Source organism: Lagopus leucura, unplaced genomic scaffold (genome assembly GCF_019238085.1).
Source record: "Lagopus leucura isolate 7727_CA_CO unplaced genomic scaffold, USGS_WTPT01 Super-Scaffold_100027, whole genome shotgun sequence".
In the NCBI taxonomy this organism is placed as follows: domain Eukaryota; kingdom Metazoa; phylum Chordata; class Aves; order Galliformes; family Phasianidae; genus Lagopus; species Lagopus leucura.
Window position 1 is genome coordinate 6,262,346 of NW_024962278.1, and position 21,805 is coordinate 6,284,150.

The 21,805-nt window shown below is 44.7% G+C and overlaps 1 protein-coding gene and 1 long non-coding RNA gene across 10 annotated transcripts; one reads left to right on the forward strand and one right to left on the reverse strand.

The window, feature by feature from the left end:
• Positions 1 to 5,991: 5,991 nt before the first annotated feature.
• On the reverse strand, positions 5,992 to 17,215 carry SLC26A2 (solute carrier family 26 member 2). 9 transcript variants are annotated; one of them, XM_042880598.1, is made up of 4 exons: positions 17,133 to 17,205; positions 15,354 to 15,428; positions 11,470 to 12,123; positions 5,992 to 9,650 (listed from the first exon to the last, which is right to left on the reverse strand). In XM_042880598.1, exons 2-4 carry the CDS (start codon positions 15,378 to 15,380, stop codon positions 8,145 to 8,147), a joined length of 2,187 nt encoding a protein of 728 aa, XP_042736532.1. In that variant the 5' UTR covers positions 15,381 to 15,428; positions 17,133 to 17,205; the 3' UTR covers positions 5,992 to 8,144. The 9 variants fall into 9 exon arrangements, with proteins under 9 accessions (XP_042736532.1, XP_042736533.1, XP_042736531.1 ...); XM_042880599.1 differs by lacking the exon at positions 17,133 to 17,205 and adding an exon at positions 15,741 to 16,097; XM_042880597.1 differs by lacking the exon at positions 17,133 to 17,205 and adding an exon at positions 15,737 to 16,097.
• Positions 17,216 to 18,198: 983 nt separating this feature from the next.
• LOC122185144 lies at positions 18,199 to 21,769 on the forward strand. Its single transcript, XR_006180755.1, has 3 exons — positions 18,199 to 19,040; positions 19,981 to 20,108; positions 21,178 to 21,769. It is a non-coding gene; the product is annotated as an uncharacterized LOC122185144 (long non-coding RNA).
• Positions 21,770 to 21,805: the final 36 nt, after the last annotated feature.

The following is a 21,805-nucleotide window of genomic DNA, read 5'->3' on the forward strand; positions in this document are numbered from 1 at the left end:
CGTGGCTATTTCATACTGAATTGGCACTCAGCCCAGGCTGCTCGGCATCACTCCAGGCCTGGCCTGCTGCTTCCACCTGCAAGCCCCCAGCACTTCTGGGGCCATGCTCGTGGGATGCCGCTTGCCCTGCTGGCTGGTTCACAGCTAAGGAGCATCCAATGGAGGGCTACAAAGATGGGGACTGTTCTGAAGGGCAGGATTTACAAGGGGCAGCTGAGCTCCCCGGGTTTGCTCGGCCCAGAGCAGAGCAGGCTGAGGGGCAGCTCAGGGCAGCTGCAGCTCCTCACAGGGAGCGGAGGGCAGCGCTGAGCTCTCCCTGGAGCTGTGTCAGGGGAGGGCAGGTGGAGGTGAGGGAAAGTTCTGCCTCAGACGGCAGCAGGCACAGCCCCAAACTGTTCAGAAACAAGGTTTGAATTTTGGGTGGTCCTTTGTGGAACCAGGAGCTGGACTCGATGTTCCTTGTGGGGCCTTTCCAATTCAGAACATTCTCTGATTTTTAATAGATGTTGGAGCAGGGGGGCTCACCTAGGATATGTACAGAGACAACTAGAGCTGTCTGCAGGTAAGGTACAGCCTTACATAGCAGCAAAGGGTGCTGCTGATTGAAGCCCATCACCTTGGCTCAGTGTCAGCAGGCATCGGTTACCCTACTAAAAGCCTTGCACTTTACAGGAGAACAGAAAGCTCCTGCTGGCAGCACCTGAAGCTGAATGCACCTACCACTGCTGGCACCAACACACACACACAGAATATCACAGAAAGCGCTGAGGTCTCCTGAGGTAAAAGGTGCCCTCAGGTAAAATCTGGATCAAGAAAACCTTTTGTATTACACAAGGGCACGTATAGCTATATAAAGTTCATAGTAACTGCCCAGAACTGCACTCAGCATTGGTCTATTTTTGCTCTGACTCTTCCTGGCCATGACCTGACCAAGCCACATAACCAGTGAAGTGAATTAACACTGAAACACACTGCAGCTTTTTTTTTTTTTTTTTTTTTTTTTTTTTTTTTTTTTTTTTTTTACAGCTGAATAGGTGATGCCATGTGCTGCAATACACACGTCTGATATCTCTTGCATCTCGGGAATTCAAACCTGGCCCACAGGAGGGTGCTGCTCACCCTGACGCAGCACACAGCTGTCAGCATTTCTTATTACAGCCACATCTCTTCACGAGAAAACCACAAGCACTTGCACAGAGCACCCAAGATAGAAGGTGAAAGCCATCCATGTATTGTTAATACCTTTTTCTGTGTTGACAGAAAATGTCCATGTGTGCTTATGTGTACCAATCAGTGCAGGGAAAGTTCATACCAGTTTAGGAAATTCAGATTTGCATGCAGCTGTGTACACCATGTCTACAACAGTGACTGATGCAGGTGTGAAGAGAGACAGGGAGTAGGTCGCTGCTCAGATGTGTGGCTTTTCCTCTTAAAATTTAAAGCAGCATCTGTTAAGGTATCAAGCATACACCTGACAGCAGAAAAGAACATAAATACCTTTTAATGATGGTAAAGAAATCTCAAAGATTTTACCATAACGAATGGAAAATTCTTCTTTTAACAGTCTTCTGCAATGACAATAAGGCACATCAGCATTTTTAAATGGCAGTTGATACAGAACAGGCAGATAGAGAAAATGTAAAGCCAGCAATACGCAGATGATATAACCCCTAAGTAGAACATAAGATGATTGACAAAACACAACTCCCATCACAGGCTTTGGTCAGTGAGCACAGCACTCCTGAGGAGCTGATGGCAACGCATCTCAGGCTGTGCACAAGGCCACATTTGTGCTAGCAAACACACATACAGAATAGGCCAAGGCAAGGGGCAGACAGCCTCCCCAGCACTCCAGATTCCAGCACTGGGGGAAGTATCACACCTCATTTATACTGCACTTATAAATAGTAATAAAAAGGCAATCATTATACATGCTATGCAACTTTCCAAACTACTTCTGTAAACGGGTCTAGTCAGACAAGCAGTTTTTCCACCCCTGAGGTCCTGTTTGTTTAAGCTAACTCCCAAATTTGGAAAAGCTACTCCAGGCAAAATTTGTCATTTAATTCACTGAGCAAACCATTGTCACAAGCAGTATCTTAAAATCAATCTGAATTTAGAATAATTCAGAAATCATATCCCAGGTCACACCATAGTGCCACAGATGGCTGTCAGTAACCAGAGGCTGATGAAGTGACATCATCGCGCGCTGCCACAGAGTGATGCTTTACATCTCCTCAAACATCTTTCAGTTAGATTTATATCACAAAATTTGTAAAGTCAAAAGGTAGACATTAAAATTTGGACCCAAGTCCAGCAGAATGTTTGGCTTCCCATCATTCTGTGCAGTCCTGAGACGATCTGGGAACTGGACTGAGAACTGAGTGCTTTCAGACTCAGAATTCAAATATTTTGGGCAGTACACTTCCTCAGTGGAGATTTGACTCTCCATCAAATGTTGTAGTATTCTGTATATTTGCACGTTAGAGAAATAGCAATGTGCCTTATTTTATCTCCGTGAAATAGGTACTCATTATGCTATAAACTAAATATATATATTAAATATTAGTCATTATACCTAACCAGAGGCATCACTTTTAGCATTAAAATCATCTCAAAAGAACAGGCAAAACTCAAAATGATTTCTACTTCAGAAGAAATTCTATTGAGTCAGTAAAGATCAGGTTCTTTTTCCACACGAGCAGCTGCTCCAACAAAGGCTTACAAACACAACAACCAAGTGCAAGTAATTCTTGGGACTTAAAGCAGTTCAAAATGCAAAGGCACAGAGCCTCATCTGCACTAAAGATATTGCTCCTTTTAGCTATGCCAGCATAGTAGAAGTGCAAATCCCTTCTAATGAGGACAATTGTATCAATATTCCAGACTCACAATGGTATCCTAGCCTGAGACTCAGCAAAGCACAACAAGTTATACAGACAAAAGGCACCCTGGATTGCATTAGCAGATGACTCCTACCTGCATCACAGCTTCATTAGCTTAGTTAATGCTGTTAAAATAAACTTCGATCACTTAAATAATTTAATCATCTCTCTAAAGCATATGAAAAGAAAACAAAACAAACAAACAAAAAAAAAAACCAGAAAGTAACATCCTGAAAAGGAACTATTTGCCCTAAGTGTTTCACTGCAACCAATAGGGCTTCCTCACGTTCCAGTTTCTGTGATCTAGGCCAGCAGTTTGGATCCTGGGGGTGATGACTTCAGTCTCATTAAAAACCTCTTAGCAGCAACACCTGCTAACAGGTATTCAAGCATACTGGGAGCAGGGAGTTTGCACAGCCTTTGGGTGAAAGATTCAAAGAGTGGGACCTGGGGAGATGTGTAGTGTTGCCCCAACAAGGTCTGGGTACAGGAAGTGCAGACCTCGCTAGGCAGGCTTGCACAGCAAGCAAGATGCAGATGTAGTATCTGGCACAGAGCTCACACCAGGCACAAGGATGTGGGCTGCAGCTGGGACCAGCTGACTCAAAAACCCAGAACGCTTTCTGCAGTACCTCCTGCCTGCAATTCAGGCCCATCAACAAGCGATTTCAACATCTCTTGGCACAAGCCAGGAAATATGTAGAGCTGAAGGAAACACCATGTTTCCTCCCCACCCTCCACCCCCGAGAGATCTCCCTGCTCATCAATGCAACCTGATGGGGAAGGAGTACAGATGTCATGGCAGCTTTGTGGTCTTTTCTAGGAGAGTCAAGTACAGAATTAGATTAGAAGTATAAAAAAATAATCACAAAGCCAGAAATCCCTTTTAATACTGAGAATGGGACACTGACTCATGCAGCAGCACCGGACAGGAACAAGGACCCTGTGTTAGTATTAAACTCATGGAAAAAGGCACATGGCTGCATGCAGTGCTGTCACTGAGCAGGCACTGCCACTTGTACACGAGCCGTTGTGCAGCCCCAGGCCTGGCTGTAGCTCTCCCAGCAGGTACATGGGGCTGCTCCCCACAGCCCCAAACAGTGTGGGATTTGGGGGTGCCTATACAGCCTTTGCACGGGGGCTTTGGTCTCACTAGAAGATTTGACATGAAAACTGAATAGCAGCTCATAGGTAATATCAAAATATGCTAAGATTCTTCTATTTACAGTCAATCACACACAGTGCCTTACAGACAAACACAGAAATGTGAAAGAAGGTGGTGAGATGAATTGTGTGATGAATTGAAGATCAATGAGTGGAGCTGCAACATCGTGCTAGGAGATCCGGATCACTAAATCACACAGGACCAAGGCTGACAATTGTAATGCCATAGCGCTACAATGTGATGGAAAATACAGCAGTAATAGCAGGGTGACACAATCCCAGACTACAACAAATGACAACAACTGCCATAGACACAGAAACAAAAGAAGAAAATCTGCTTACCTTAACAAGACCTCAAGTAGGCAGGGATCTCCAATCAGATACCCTCACCTCCACTGCCAACCCTTAAATGAGGTCTGGGAAAGGGTGGACCCTGGCTCCATCCTTCCCAGTCACTCAGCTGCATTGCATACACATGAGCTCCCCTGGGTTGGTCCTGCCTTCCCACCAGGTGCTCAGTCAGTGGTTCAAGCCATGACTGAGCATTTCCACTACAACGTCATTGTAAATCCAAAAATAAGAATAAAAATAAGAACCACGGCATCTAACACCTTCCTATTTCTGAAATGGATTAAGAAATGATGTCAAAATGTTTACACAAGTGAAACAGTTATTAGAGCAACTGGCACATCAGGAGCTGAAAACTACTGCCTATAGCAGTAGAGCAAGTCTGACATTTAGCAGATCACTGAAGATACTTCCACATGCCTTCAGTATAGCTGAGATTGTGAGTGTTAATTTCCATAATGCCACGTTGTTACTGTTAATGAATGCGATAATGATCTGTTAATTCCTCTTTTAGGCAGATAATTGCTGAATTAAGACATTTGGAAGCTGCCTTACAGGAGACCAACAGGTTTTTGCAACCTTCCAGGTTGGCCCTGGGCTGTGAAGGCTTCTGCAACAAACGTCACTATTTTGGGCAGCCCAAAGGCAATCATTCTGGGATTCATTCTTTTTGTAGATGGCAAATTAAGTCAGTAGAAGGCTAGAGAGCCCCTTCTAGGACAGAAGCAGCCACTTTGCAAAAGCACAACTGGAGACATAAAGCTGCAAAGGGTGTGTGTACATTCATGTACATATATATATATATATGTATGTATACACACGTCTGGAATTCCTTTAGGAAACAAATTTTTTAGGGCAACAGTTTTCACTTAGTGATCCTTGGTTCCTAAACATGAAGTTAGATTATGTCTCAAGGATCCACAAACATACTGAAGCAAGGCATGATTCTTGCCCCAGTGGGCCTGAATTCACTTACACTTGTGTCTCCATTAAAAAAAAAGCTCTGAAAGGAAAATGCCTGAAAACCCACCGTTTTAAGAAATCCCAGCCACAATAAGCTCCAACATTCAGTTAATGCCAAAGGACTGCCTATTACATCAACTCTCTGCCAACTGGCATTTATCTGTATTCCCTTCCAACCAGGGCCGTATGCATTTGTACAGGGGATAAACTGCAGCCTATGGATATTATCTTAAACAACATCAGAGATTTTTTGTTGTTGTTGTTGGCTTGTTTTTTTTTGTTGGCTGGATGCTTATGCAGTTGCATTTTAATACATTTTGTGTATGTGTGTTTTGCTTTAAATCCAATTTGGAGGCTACACTGCCAATTGTGGCTGCACAAACAGCACTGCGGCCAAGCATGATGTGCTCTAGCTAAACATAAATCACTTTAGTCTATCTTTTAGCTGTAATCTAAATTAATTCTTTGAAAATCAATTTATGGCTGTTTTATTGTGCTTTAATACAAACAAACACTCAGGTGCCACAAATACGCATCCTTTACAGCTGTAGTACTGCTTCTTGGAATCCACGCAGTTATTCCTCCCTTCTTGGCACAGGTGGAAACAAATTTGAAATGTAACAAAAAGGCGTTTAATAAATACTTTTTTATTTTCTTCTTCTGTTATCACTGCACATTGTCACAAATCAAAAAATCCTCTCCTGGGCAGCGTGGAAAGGGTAGAAGTCATGAGCGCAGACAGGAAAGATTCACCACAGCACCTTCTATCGCGCTTCCATCCCTGCCCAGGAGGAAGTCTGCAGGACCATCAGAGCAGCTCATTCCCTCTGAGCTGCCCATGCCTGAGGGGCAACGTGGTGAAAACGAATAAATGGCATGGGTAATTTTGTTTAGAGCTGAAAGCTGTCCTGTGGCAGGATCCCGGCTGCTGGAGCTGCTCCCTCCTGACAGTGGCCCCCACTTTGACAATACAAACTTGGTCCCTGCAATTACCCAAAGCGCAAAGGGGGATTCTTAGCACAGAATGAAAGTTTATGCAGAAAAGAAAAAAAAATCAGCAGTAGCTATTTGGGATTCATCTCCTTGTATAAACGTGCCTTAAGGCTATGAAAGAAAATCATTTGTGTTTTTTTGAACGCTGCAGAAGCTTTAGAATCTCTGATGTTTGAAGTTTCGCTGTTGCCTTCCTAAATCCAATTCAAGGATCCCAGTTATGTGATCCTTTTCCATACATGTAGCGTCCACCCTGTCCACTCCCTAAACGTTTTTATACACTCCTGTGATGTCCTAAGAAATGTACTAAGTTCACCTAGCATATAAACGTTGCCAGGTCCTGGGACTTAACTTCCTTCTGTCCTTTCTCTTGAGCTCTCAGCTCCTAGACTGAAGCGCCGTGTGACATTTCAGCTTTCACCGAAATGAGGGGGAAGTTCCTAATTGCTCAGAAAAATAAAATCATCCTAAATGGAAAATGTATTTCCATTTACAAAATGTTTCACGATTTACATTGCATTTTCTTACTTTTCTGATTCCTGACTCATTTTTGAATGATTAAGGATGAGCTTACTGTCATATACAACACCTTTTCCCTCTTAAAAGCTGTCAATAAACTGCAGTTCAGACTATAAACTCCCCTGGCAGTCAGTAAAGAAAAGTTAATCTTTCAATTATGCTTTCATAATTGTATTCTATTGCTGTAAGAACAAAGAACGACTTCCTATCCAGTGCCTTTATTTCGACATGAACAATAGGGACTTTTCACTGTTCTGCATAACTTAACAGCAGAGTACAAAGTTTTATTTACACGAAGGTGGTGAAGAGCTTTCAGCATATTTCTTTCTGGCTCTTTTTCTGATTACCTCTCTTCTTGGCCAACATCTCCATTACAAAAGGCCCATGACTGAGCATATGTAAAGGGTTTATGGTCAATAAAACCTGCATTCACACAGGAAGTCTGCATGGCACAGGCAGATTTGGCCAGATGCTGGATAATCTGTGGGGCCCTTTTCATTCTGCTGTCTGTGGTTCTGTCAGTTTGGCAAGTAAAACTGGCTTGTATTGTGTTGCAACCTATGAATTGGAGATCTTTCATATCTGATGTTCACAATCCTAAAGCACTCCTAAATACTAACAAAACAAGCAATTGACCGTAAGTATGAATCAGACTTCTAAGCAATCATGTCCAAATAAAAATACTTCCAGACAGATTATCCAAAGAGATTCAAGCAAAAGAGCAATCTTTCCTGGCTCATAAGGGACTGCACAGAAATTAGATAACCCAGCCCCTGCTCATACAGCTGCATTTGGCTGTCAACACACGATGACAAAGCATCGTCCAGAGGTGACAGGTAAGTTTACAAGCTATGCATTAAAACTTTTTTGTTGCATGATTTTCCTTATCTCTCTGTCCTAATACAACCAACCAATCACAGTGTGATAAAAAACAGAATAAACAGTACCTGTCAGTCATTCCTTAAAAATATAGGGCTGTGATGATATGAAAAAGCAATTTCTCAACTGGGAACAAGAAATGAGTTGCCTTGTAGCATTCAGCTAGATGGGTAGCCTAGAATGCTTCTAAAGCTTGTCTCATTCAGAAAGACCTCCATGCTGTGATCAAAACAGAGGGGAACCAAGAAATGGGAAGTTGATGACAGAAGAGAAATGAGATGAATGTTCATATGAAACTCTTTGGTTCGTATACAGATCACGAAAAACTTAAGAGATGCATTCACTCAGTTCCATACATAAAGCAGTGCTCATTTTTTCCAGGCTTTGTTCCAACTAGTTCTTAGAAGCACAGGTCCTGCTGTGCTCCTGTGCACCCAGTGCGAAGTCCACGGCCTGATGCACACTGTGGAAGAGAAGATGGTCCTCCCCCTCTTTGAAGAATTCTCCCCGCATTAGGGAACTCCTCACCGAAGGATTGCACTGTGCCAGCAGCACCCGGACATCTATCTCACTGTAGTCCTTGCAGACCTCTTTGAGCGTGCGGATTCCTGCTGTGTCCAGAAACTGTACTGCACAACAGTCAATCACTATTGTGTGAAACCCCAACGGCTCGGACACAAGCTCCATGGAAACGTTGGTCTGGCTGCCACCAGAACCCGCTTCCTTCTCTCTAAGCATTCTTTTTGCTGCCTTTTTCTTTGCTGCCTTCACCAAGGCTGGGTTGACTCCAGTTTGCTTATACAGTGCGGATTTGAAGCACTCTTTGTTGATGTAGTAGAGGGGTGCTTCAAAACGCAGCACCACAACTCCTGGCTTAGTTTCTAAGTTCTTATAAGCAGACAGGGACTCATATGTTTCAGACTCTGCCACCCAGCCAAGCAATGGCGCCTCTGGTTTCTGAGTTCGAAAAATGACACAAAGCATAGAGAAACAAACTCCAATCAAAAGACCAATCTCAGTACTGATGAGTGCTGAGGACACCATAGTAACTAGCCAGATCACCGTGTCCACCCTGCTCAAATGCCACATTTTTGGCAGGTCTCTGAACTTTCGCAGGGCACCTCTGAGGTTTACAATGGTTATAACAGCAAGGACACATTTCTGAAGGGAATAAAACAAAGGTGCAATCACAAGGAGGACTATTAGGATTAACAAACTAGTCACAACGCCAGAAACCTGTGTTCTACAGCCTGTTGACTCTTTAATAAGAGTCTTAGCAAGAGCTGCACTTGTTGTGAAGCAATGGAAGAAAGAGGGAATGATGTTGCAGAAGCCAATGGCATACATTTCCTGGTTGGCCTTCACGGTGTAACCATGCTTCTTGGCAAACATTTCTGAGAGGGAAACAGTGATGGCAAAGCCAATGACAGCGATGGGGATAGCATCCAATGCCACGTTAGGAATCAGGTTCCAGTCAGGAGGGCTGGGTGGCAGAAAGCCAGTTGGGATGTGCCCAGCAACACTTGAGCCGTAGGTTTCTTTCAGCTTCCCTAAGTGAGATGCCAGAGTAGCTGCCACAACCACAACTAATTCAACTGGAATTGGAGCCTTGAGCCTGGATTTAAAATGTTCATTAAGCTCCTTAGTTGGGATAAGAACAAGAAAGCACAAAAAGCTGGTGATGACATCACACATGTTTGTCTTGTGTATGTTTCTGAAGATGTTTATCCACGTGGTTATGAGAGAGCCGACGCCACTGCTCCGTGGAATGTCCAGACCCAGGAGGTACTTAGCTTGGGATGTCAGGATGGTAAAGGAGGCACCCGTGACAAATCCGCTGAGCAATGAATCGGAGAGGTATACTGAGACAAAGCCCACTTGAAAGAAACCCATGGCCACCTGCAAGGAATCAACCACATACAAGAGATTAGGATTCAAACTCTGTAGATGTCATCGTCGTGGGGATCTGTAAAAAGTGGTAAGAAACATGGCCTTGGAGGACGAGGCATGGCCTCAGCATGAAAAAGGCAGCCTGCAGTACTCAGCTGCTCCTTGTGCACCACGCTTAAACGAAACGCGCTGCCAACACAGAGCAGGCTTTTTTAGAGGTCACAGAGGCCTCCTTGCTCTGAACCCATGCTTATGTTGGCTCATTGGGTTCAGAAAAAAGGGTCCCAAGAAAAGAAAGCATTTGGAATACTAATTACTTTTACCATTTCTGTCTCAACTTCTTTCAATCTCTCTGAACTTTTGCAGAATCCAAAATCTATGCTTTTGTATGTCTCATGAAATAAAATATGACAACCTGCAATAAAAATACAGCCTATGGTCTAACAGCTGCCCTTTGCACTGCATACAGCTTGCTGCATCCAACTTGGAAAGCATATGAGTTTCAAATTGTTGTGATGCAGATTACATAAATAGAGATAAACTTTTCAAGTGCCTTGGCATTCATTTTTATTAATGCTAGCTGAATGGAGAAGTCCTTGGTGTTCTCCCACAGGAGATCTCCCTAACCATGTGAAGGGAAATATCCCTTCCTTCCCAATAAGCTTCATGTTAAATGGAGCTAAATGTCTCTTTTTCTTCTCCTCTACACTTTGGTGAACTATCACTGTGAATGTCACTGTAGGAAGAAATGAATGTGAACTCACGAACTTAAACATCACAGTTCTGAAGTACAGTTAAAACTAAATCAATTCTAGTTAATGCATGACAGTCTAAAAACAAAGATATCTGCTTTAATTTCAGCAAGCATTGAATTCTACGATCTAAGCAGAGACTGAAGAGTAAAATACCATTAAATAACATATTTTAGTATGGTCATAACTAAAAGCTTTGTTTCAAAACTGCTTTATTATCTCAGTAGTACCCTCTTCATATAGAATCACAGAATGACCTGGGTTGAAAAGAACCACAATGATCATCCAGTTTCAACCCCCCTGCTGTGTGCAGGTCACCAACCACCAGACCAGGCTGCCCAGAGCCACATCCAGCCTGGCCTTGAATGCCTCCAGGAATGGGGCATCCACAGCCTCCTTGGGCAGCCTGTTCCAGTGCTTCACCAGCCTCTGTGTGAAAAACTTCCTAATATCTAACCTAAACCTTTCCTGTCTCAGTTTAAAACCATTTCCCCTTGTCCTTTGTCCTATCACTATCCACCCCTGTAATACAGTGACATCAATTTGGCTTTGAATGGGCAAACAACAAAGTTTCACAAAAAAAAAAAAAAAAAAAGCTTAGAGATAAATAAAAAGAAACTGGAAATAGCTTTATTGTTCAGGTTTGGTTTCTTTTTTTTGTTTGTTTGTTTGTTTTGTTTTTTTAATAAATGCAAGTGACTCAAGCCTTAGTTAACATGCCACATTTTGGCTCAGTGAAATTGAGCCCTGATATAAGCCAGAAAATACAAGTTTTACAGCAGAGCAAGGAAGGCAGTGTGCAGATCAGTGTGGGTGCAGCAGGTCTGGCAATGTTCCATGCAGGACCTTGCAGTCACCAGCAAGCCAACAAAGCAAGTACAAAATGTCATCCAAACAAAAAGCAGATCACAGAGGAGTTTCTTGCACCACAGTAACTGGCAACATCCAGTCCTGCTTAGATCCAATTGCCCGAGATGCAGAGGACATGTGCAACCTCAGCAGATTGCCCATATGAACAACCACACACAGAATTAAAACTATTGCCACAGAATACTTGTTTGCCTACTTCCTCTTACCTGATAAACCCCAGCTATGAAGGTCACGGTGGCTCCCACTTTTATTGCGTAGCAGGTTTTATCACAGAGCAGCTTCTGTAATGTCTGGTTCACAGGTGCAGCGGTGGAGTTCATGTGCACTGCTGTATCCATGCGGTCACTGAGAGCAGCTGGCTCCAACTCATAGCCGGCTCTCAGCACCTCACGATCCACCACTTGTCCCACCATCAGGCAGAGCGCACCAAAGATACCAACAGAGATGTGGCGAGAGGTTCCAAATATGCAATAAATAATGCCTGCAAAGAAGGACGTATAAAGGCCATAAATAGGCTCCTGCCCAGCCAAGAGAGAATAAGCAATTGACTGTGGGACTAGCAAGACCCCCACAATCACACCAGACATTATGTCTCCCAGTAAGCACTCTTTTGGATTGTACTTAGGAAGCCACTGCACGATGGGAAAGAAACTCAAAACACAGTCTTTAACTTTGGCTGGAGTGCAGCTGCAAGTTTTCTTCACTTGTTTAACCATCAGAGCCTTCAGGTTCCTCTTCTCCTCCTGAGGTTCCAAAAACATTCTGTGATAGAAGCCACGTTTAGTTTCGCCTTCTTCTGGCATTTCAGACACTGACTGAACGTTGTTGAATTCTGCCATGGCTGTCATCTCAAGGGCTCCCTTGCAACAGAAAGAAAGACTGCTTTATTAAACCATAAGTGAATGTGTTAGATCAAAATTCTTAATGGAGCTGGTTCAGAGGATACAAAAAGCAAGGGCTAGTAGTCTTGGTTAAGCATAGAAAGCAAGTTCCAATTAAACATGGAAAGAGTCTCTCCATTACATCCTTGTTAAACAAGGAATCAGCTTTCTAAGAAAGAAGCTGATATCCTGTAGAATAAACCTGCTGCTGCTAAAGTTGTAAAATGGAAAAGAATGCAAGAGCACTGTCTCCCAGAGAAGTTTCCCTGACTAAATTGCTGTTTGCAGACCGCTCCACTGCAGAAAGACAGGCACAGGGTTTGTTGTGGTCCAACAGTCACTTCAATCCAGTTGCTGAAAATTAACTACAATTAGTGTATTTCTCACACTGCACTGCTTGGTCTAAACTTCTTTCATATATACATTCAATAAAACCAGTATTCTTCATGCACCAATTACTCCTGCAAACACTGTAAAGATTTGCTACCCATTACGAAGTCTTTATTGACTTTATATGACTTTATTTCACCCAGTGATACAATGGCAAAATGCTCTTTGCAATTTTTAGAAGCTGATTTTGAAGTAAACTACGTCTAGCTAAAACAGCACAAAAGGGAGGCAAGTTAAAGGGGACAACATAAAGTAAGCAGCACATTTCTGCCAGAACATGTGCTCTAACACAGGCTATGTACACCCAGTAAAACAAGGCAGGTATCTGTATGTGGGGCAGCCCTACAGCGGTTTACAACAGCCATGTCTCTAACCAACCAGGCTATCTAAAGTCAACACACTGCCTACTGTGGGTAGATTGCCAACAGGAAATACCAGAGGCAGAGGCTGGTGTTTTAGCCTCAAAAGATGCTTTCATTCACTATAGCACCTCTCTGGTGGGTAAGCTCCTGCTCCTCACAGAGAACTCAACACAGCTCATTTCTGGTAGCCGGCCGCTGTACTGCTGCTGAAAGGCTGCTGTGCTTTGAGCAGAGACCTTCCTGGCTCCAAAGCCACAAATAACCCCACTGCACCAATGCCAGCCCCACCTGAATGCCATATGGGGACTGCAGGGCACTGTTTGGACCTACATACCAGAAAGAAGCCCTAGCACAGCAGTCAGGAGCATGACTCTTTGTGGCCGCAGTTCTGAGTGCAGGCTGAGGAGCAGCTCTGGAAAATTCATGTTCCAATGGGAAAAAAAAAAAGAGAAAAAAAAATAAGAAAAAAAAATGAAGCTTAATGCACTGCTGTGTTAGGTGAGTCCTAAGTGGAAAATTCCAGTTTGAACTCAAGTCTTCTTTCTGGAACCCATGTCCTTCTATAGAGTCTGGCCCTTGTAACTTAAAAAGCTAAGTTCTGGATCCAAAGATCACCCCACCCAGAACTGTGATACATTTATATTTTCAGGGATAACCTCACAAATGTATTTACTTGTCACCATATTTGCTCTCCTTGCTTAAGATAATCCTCCAGTACAATAGGCAGAAAGAGAACAAAGGTTCCGTTTTGCCTATGTGTGTTCTTAATCATCCCAAACCTCTCTCAGAGCCTCCCAGCCATGCAGAATTACTGTGCTACAAGCCTATAAACACACAATGACCAACATCCCTTGGCTAACAGCTGTCAGCACAGTATCTTCAATGTATTTTAGAATGATTATAGGCTTAGAAAATCTTATGAAGAATTAGAGTATTCACTTCCTAATGAGGACACCTACAGTGCAAGGTGTGACTGACTCAGGATGACAGTCAGGGGATTGTGCTCCCAGGAGAATGCAGACTCCCAGCACTCATCCTCACATTCCAGATATCTAATCTCACCCACCCACATGGTACTGCAAAGCCCAGTAGGGAATTATTTATAGCACATACAAGAAAAGCAAATGCTGCCCAGTGAGAACACAGTGAATTCGGTGCACAAAAGCACGTGTCTGAAGCACATTCCATATTTGTATTTGCTCAAGAGGTTTTATTCATTTCACAAGCACAGAGTAAGAATTTAATAAGCTTTCATCCAATGCTGAGCAAATCAATACTGCAAAATCTGGGGGGGGGAACTCCCCTCCAATTTTTTGTGTGAAGCTACTTAGATCAGTTAATTTTCTCAGACTTCAGAAAAGATTCAGCAATGAGGACCCTTGTGGCTCCTCTCCCCTCACACAGGGCTCTCAGATCACTGAAGCCTGAGAATGTTTCTTGATCTGTCAGGAAACTCAAACACCAAACGCAGACAGCTCAGTTTAGCTCTGTGCAGTGCCATAAAACGTCTGTGCAGTGGATGGCACCTGGGTTGTCCTTCCACAGCACAAAAACGTTCTAAGCAAAAGTCTTTTTGCCTGCTGAACTCTGAGCATACAGGGGATCTTTGTGCTCACCTGCACAACAGCTTTCTGTCCGTGGCAAGAAAAGGGCCTTTCACCACACAGCCCCAGTCTCTAACCATGGCAGGACACAAGGAAGTGACACACCATTTCCAACACCCATTTCACCCTTTTCTGCCTGAAAGCGTTGCTTTGCATTACTTCTGTAACCATGTAGCCCAACCACGCACAGTACAGCTACATTTTTGTTTCCAAAAAGAAAAATTATTGCTTCAGTATACTGCTACAGTTAACCTGGAAAAGAAGCTGCAGTCTGTCACCATTTTCATGAAGTTACTTGTATGCCTGTAATTCACTTTTATCGGCTCCTTTTGGCCTGAGTAAGATCTTCAGGGGGTGTCTGAAGGTCTGAAGGCCAAAAGGAACTGAGAACACAACACAGACTTGTGGAAACTTCCGGTATCTGTCCTGCTATCAAGTGGCTGCCATAAAATTGAGACACTAGAGGTTCCACACTACTGAGATCTGATGCCTTTTGCAGATTATTTCTGGGTCCCACCCAGCACTCTCTTACTGACCCTCCGCCATTTACAGGCAAGGCACCATCCCAATGCTGGACGCAGTGCTGGCAGCACGGGGTGAGTTGCACCTCCACGCATCCATCCCAGAACACAGACACTCAGCAAGAGAATAACGGGCTGCAAAGCTCATTATCCTGGGCTGAGATAACGCATCACAAGCTAAAACTCAGACCCAAGCAATAAAGAATAGAAACTAAATAAAAAATAAGTGTCAGTTCTATGACACCAATGTCAGCTTTCCAGATTACTTCTCTCGATGCCACTGGCACATTTAACCACCTCATACTATCACCACCCAGGCTCACCCCACCCACCTGCTGGACACGAGAAGTTTCAGACATGCACTCAAAAACTGGCGTATGAACACACGAGTGAAAGAGGCACGAACACTGTGAAGAGATGGGGAAGAGAAGCAGGTGAAGTGGAAATCCAAGTTCTGCAAGAACCACTTTATAGAATCGCAGAAGCACCAAGGCTGGAAAGACAACTAAGATCATTAGTCCAACTGCCGACCAACGCTCTAAGCCTTCTCTGGACGCGCTCCAGGGGCTCACCGCACCTCTTTCAGCACGGGGCCCGGAACGCAGCGCTGCAGACACAGAGGAAGTGCGGCCCGAGGCCGGCCCAGGGCTGCGCGCTGCGCGAGAGGCGGGCGCCGAGCTGCGGGGAGGGAAACGCGCCGGAGCACAAAACGCACCCACTTTTTATACTCCTGAAACCGCAGTGTTCGCGGAGAGCGTATCGTTTAGAATGACAGCGGGCGTTGAAGTATCCAGGATAAGGAAACGGATCGGTTTATGTAAATCCAGTGCCACCCTCTGGATCCGAACGGCGCTTCCCTGCGAGCAGCTCACTTCGCTCCGCCGCTCCCCCCAGCTCACGCCGCGCGCTCTCCTCTCGGCTTCGCCACTTTCGGTTTTTTCTTTCCTGCCGGCTCGAAACACCGCAGTCGAAGACCCTCCGCAAAACGGGCCGCGGAACGCCGAGCCCACCGCAGAGCCGCGCTGACAGGGAGGCTCGCACCAAGTTCACACCGCGAGCCCCGCTTCGACCGCCCCGCTCCGCCCGGCTCCGCCCGGCTCTGCCCGCCGCCAACTCACCACGGCGTGCGGCTGCTGGCCGCGGCTCCGGAGGCTGCAGGCGGCCCGGCAGCTCCCGCCTCCCCGCCGCGACCCGGAGCCGCCCCCGCCGCGCCTCCCGTGGCCGCCGGAGGAGCCCGGAGCCGGCCCAGCGCGGAGGGACGGGCGTGCCCCGCCTCGCAGCCCGGCCCGAGCCCCGCGCTGCCTCTTGGCAGCCCTCGGTGCCCCTAGAGATCTTGCTCGTGAGAAACAACAACGGGCAGCGGGGCCCGGCAGCCCTCACCCCGCCTGTGCCTTCACCGTCAGCGCTTGGAGTGAGCAATGTGTCTGCTCTCACTTAATTGGCTTTTTTTTTTTTTTTTTTCCCATGCAAAGGCACTGGTAATGCTTCAGTTTTTACTTTCTAATTCGTTCCATGTGTGTTCTGAACTACCAGCGGCCTGACAAAGCCTCGTGCAGAGTTACTCGTTGTAATCTCCTCCACAAAAAGAGCAGCCCAAAAAACTGAAGAGACAACTAACCGGAAGAACTCCCGTGAACAATCTGTGTATTTGCTAATTGAGCCTCTCCAACTTTTAAATTCAAACATTAATAATTTGTTGGTAATATTAAGCAAAATGACCTGAACTTTCCATGGCTACTATAGTTATGGATATCGTAACAGGCTGTTACAGAATCACAGAATTGTTGGAGTTGGAAGGGACCCTTAAAGGCCACCTGGTCCAACCCCCTGCAATGAACACGGACACCACAGCTCCATCAGCACTCAGAGCCCCTCCAGCCTGACCTTGCGTGTCTGCAGGGATGGGGCACCTCAGGGTAACCTGCACCAATATCTCACCGCTCTTATTGTAAGGAACTTCTACCTTACATCCAATCTAAATCTCCCTCTTCCAGTTTGAAACCATTTCCCCCTGTCCTATCACAACAGACGCTGCTAAGAAGTCTGTCTCCTCCTTTCCCTTAGTCCCTCTTTAGACACTGACTCTGCTTTGGGGTGCCGTTGATACTCACTGCAGTGTTTCAAGTTGTTTGCTTCGGTATCCAGATCTGTCTGGGAAGCATGTCCAGCTATGAGGAGCATGGACTCTCTGACTGTTCCCTACTGCAAGAGCTCAGTACTCTTTTTTTATCTTCCCCTGGACTAGGGGGTCATGGTCACAGTAGCTGAACCCGCTTCCCTTCCCTTCCCTGTTTGTACTGAAGAACTACATTATCATGGCATAATCTGAAATCGAACATTGCCTAATATTTGCATTTCATGTGGAACCTTGAGCTGCCAAACACCACGTCAATATATGAATGGAGAAAGCAGTGCTAAAGATCTTGTATTTAAGATCTGTCATTCTGTGGAAATACAGAGTACTTCAAATATGTCAGATTCACCCTTGCCACAAGGCTTCAACTGGAAGTGACGGTAACTGGAAGATACAGGTTACAAGGGAAAAGAAAGAGCAACCTTCCTCTCCCCTTGCTATCTGCTGTCAGAATCAGCAGCAGCTCTAACTTCCCAATCCTTATAGGGATTTGCACCGGAGTTTTACTGGAGTTTAAGATATGGTGACAGCAATGCTATCAGAGTGGAACCTTGTGAGGACTGACATCCATTATAAAAGCACAAAGAAACAGCCTTTGTGCAGGAACTGTGTAGAAACCTAATGCCACAAAGCAAAGAAATGGACTCAGAGCTTTTTCATTGCCTTTCTGGTGGTGCTGGCTGTAGACCAGCTTGGATCATCAAACACATTGTGTCATCTTCAGAGCAATGGGGAAAGAGTATCTTCATGGGGCACAAGCAAAGGTGAGATTAAAGAAAGACATCCCAAGCACTTTTTTTTTTCAGAATCACTGCTATTGTTAGGGTTCTTTTTCCTCCTTTTACTGTACATGAGCTACTGTTAGATTGCTGTTTTTTGGGTTTTTTTTGGGGTTATTTTATTTTATTTAATGCTGTAGATTGATTTTCTAAAAAGTGGGGGAAAATCCAATTTAAGACGAGTAAATCATTTAACTTCCCATTACTTTCCTTTTCCTAAGGTATATTAAGTTTTATGGTTAATGCATTTCTATGTGCAGGGAACCTTTGGCCGTGGAAAAGTCTGACTGGGTTTCTCATGCTAAGGAATCTCTTGCCAAAGAACCTGACCTGAGGCTTGCTGATGCACAAATGCTGACACGTGCCACCTCCCCATCCTGCTTAGTCTACAAGTCAAACCTGCTGCCTCTGTTTGCCCAGGTTTCGCCATCGCTTTTATGATTGTGAATCTTCAGAGAGCGGTTCATTGGCCTGCAAAATAATATTGTTCAACAGCTCCAGCGTGGGACAGCTGGGCGTGGTGAAAGCCACTAGAAACACGTCTTCTTTCTTGTCCTTCCTTGTACAACTTGTCATTTAACAGACCTCAGGCTCGGATTTGCAGAACGTTGCATGGAATTTGCAGATGGAGAAGATGAGCACTGCTTTGTTTGCTGCACAGAGAGTTGTGTCTCTGTCAGCTTATAGGAGCTTGTGCAACCCTGCCTCTGTGTGCAAGCAGCTTGTCTGATCACCCAGAGGAGATGGAAGACAGGCATTTCTGGAGAGAGCCCAGCCAGGGTAAGAGAGACAGCTGTCACCCACCCAGCTGCACTCTGCTTTAATTCCACCCTCACTGCACACAGCCGTGCTGCTGGTATTATAGCAAATGGCACTGGGCAACGTAAAGGAAAATAAGGACAAAACAGAAATCATGTTAAGCCGTCCTGAACTTCTTCAATGTGAGCAATCCAGGGACTTGGAACAACCTTCTGCGGGACGTCTTGACATCTCCGGTGTGGAAATCCAGGTGGTGCTCCTGGGCTGGTGCTAAGCTGCTGGTTGGAGCAGGCCCTGGTGCCAGGCTGAGATGCGGTGCATCCGACCTGCTTAGAAAGCCCATCAAAGTAAGTAGCAGAAAGATGTTCTGGCTTTTGAAAGGCACTTTTTAAAAATTTGATTATAAATTCAGCCACATGCTTGGCAAGAGCAAAAAGAAGCTGTAAAGTCAGCCATTTCACTCTCAAAAGTTTCCATCAAAGATGAGACAAAGGCCAAATAAAAATGGCGTGGATGGAGGGAAGGGAGCATAATAGATATTGGAAGTTGTTATTAATCAGACTAATTAGGTAATCAAAATACTTAAACCGTAAAGACATAAAAAAGAAATTAGCTCTGTCCGTATCTCTGGACTGTATCTCTACAGTTATATTAAGAGAGATTGCTCTGTATTAATAGTTGTGCAGAAATGCTGAGCTCTCAGTGAATGCCAGACTCCAATACGGTCTCCTAGAATAAAAAAGCTAAGTGTTACATTTTTTAGTGTTTCTGTGGAGTACAAGGCTTAGTTAATTACTGGACTCCAGTGTGCTTTCTTACATTCCTTTCACTGCCTTTCACTTCTCTTTGCTTCCTCAAGGCTAATCTGTGGGATTTTAAAAATGTGACTCATGTCAAATTCTCTGAAGTTCATCTCTGCTAATCTTACAAGTCAGACATAATCTCCACCATCAGCTTTGTGTCTAACTCAGAAAATCTGCATTCCTGAATATTTGTTTTCATCCAAAAGCTTTGTGAGCCTGTGGCAGTACTGAAAAATATGTTTTCTCCAATCTGAATGAAATGAAATTATTGATTTTGCCATTTAGCAGCAGTTATAAAGTTCTCATCTGGCAATGGCGCAATGCCCAGGGAGGTGCTGCATCCCTGGAGGTGCTCAAGATCCATGGAGGTGTGGTACTGAGGGTCGTGGTTACTGGGCATGGGGGGGATGAGGGCTGGACCTGATGATCTTGAGGTTTTCTCCTACCATGATGATTCTGTGATTCTACGTTCATGTTCATTTAGCCTGTAATAGAGCCACCTTCTTCTGCTCTGTTTTGGCAAGTGCTACAGATTCATGTATGGTAAATCTAGTAGTGAAGAACTGCATGAACTTTTCTCTTCAAGTCAAGTGCTATGCAAGTTCCATTCAGGTAATTATTGCCTTCTGATTGCTATCTAATACTCTAATACATATATTTTATATATATATATATATATATATCCTGGGACACAGGAAGATGTTTGTAACACAAGTCCACACCAGGGAAATACTAAACTAATATTTCACAATGGGATATGGAGGTGCTGACATTTGCTAAGTGTAGCCAACTGAAGAGATGCAGTGAGGTGGGGAGAAGGGAGCTGCTCAAAATGCCTTGCTGAATAACCTCTCACTCTGTACTGATTTGCAGCAGCACAGTGAGTTGCTGCCTGCAGCAGTGCTGAGCTGCAATTGCTGGTCATGGCTCCTTTGCTTGGGGTGAAAGCAGTAACTACCTGGCAGAGAGCAGCCTTAGTAATAAAAGCACTGAGGGACTGGCTCGTTTCTTTTGCTTTATTTTAGTGGTTGAGAGTAGCTGTCCTTTATGTCCTGCTGGCTTGCAGTGGTAGGGAACATTTGCAAAGTCACCTTGAGCTACTGCTGAGCTCCCAAGATTTGGCCATGCAGTGTCTGTTACGCTGACAGCAGAAGCATGCAGCAAAGCAAAGGCTGCAGATCCACAGCAGTTTTGCAGTCCATTTAAATCTGGAAAGGAGATGTTGCTGCCTCGATTGTTTTTAATCCCTGCAATTAAGTCCCTCCAGTCCAGATCACTTGGAAAATGCAGTAGTGATAACCATCAGGAGCTATGCTGGGAGCAGTGGTGCTTGTGTAACACTTGCTGCCCACCTCACTGGGTGTGCAGTGCTCCCAGGCACGGCCCAGCTGTGGAGACAGCCCCATGCCTCCCCAGGCCTAAGTCCTTCACTTCCCAGATTTCAGAAGAAGCAAAGGGAAACAATGGCATGGAAATAAGGGAGGGGAAGGCATTACAGACATTAGCACTGCTCCTACAACAGCAACTTACTGAGAAGACCAGGTGCGTTTGCTGATCACCTTTCCAAAGCTCATTTGTGATGCTGAGTTTCATTACATACATAAAGTGTTTTTGTTTGGTTGGTTTTGTTTTAATTTTAAGTGTTCTTATTTAAGTGATTCATCTTGTGCAAATTCACCAGGTAAAGTCTCTTCATTTTACTGGGAGTACTGAGGACACCATATATAATTTTTTAATGCTCAAAATGGAGGCCAGCAGCCACACAGACCAGAGAATGTGAAATTGGAGTGTGAAAGCAAAGACACTAACCACATGAAATGTAATATGCACTTCCATCTGTACTGGAAAAGGGAGTAGAGATCAGCAATTTCATTGCACACCCCATCAGCACACAGTCCTCACACGGTAAACCACTGATTTCAGTCATTTGTCACATCAAAAGGAGAGGACACTAACAAAGAAAGTTCTGCATTAGGATCAGGCCTTTTTCAGTCCCTTCATATAGTGATGGATGACCACAGTATTTTGCATGGCTCTTTGAGAAGTCTGTACGAGTGTTTAATGTGTCTTGGAGGCTGTAACACAACAGAAAGCATGACAATGACAGCAAAGCAGCAAGGTTCTAGGCTGCAACAAGTGAGGAATTGCTGAAACTCAACAGCCACGGGCACAGAAATAAAGGAAAGAAGCTGCTTACTTTCAGAAGGCATCAGGTATGCCGGGATCTCCAGCAAGATGCCCTCACCTCCACTGCCAACCCTTAAATGAGGTCTGGGAAGGGGTGGATCCTGGCTCCATCCCTGAACTCC

Bases quoted from the DNA above. Each gene is read 5' to 3' on its own strand.
- SLC26A2 (XM_042880596.1), bottom strand. From the start codon at position 15,536: ATGATCTTAGTTGTCTTTCCAGCCTTGGTGCTTCTGCGATTCTATAAA. The intron at 12,124-15,353 runs GTGGGTGGGGTG...TTCTGTTGCAAG, and splicing joins AAACTTCTCGTGTCCAGCAG to GGAGCCCTTGAGATGACAGC. The intron at 9,651-11,469 runs GTAAGAGGAAGT...GATTCCTTGCAG, and splicing joins TCATAGCTGGGGTTTATCAG to GTGGCCATGGGTTTCTTTCA.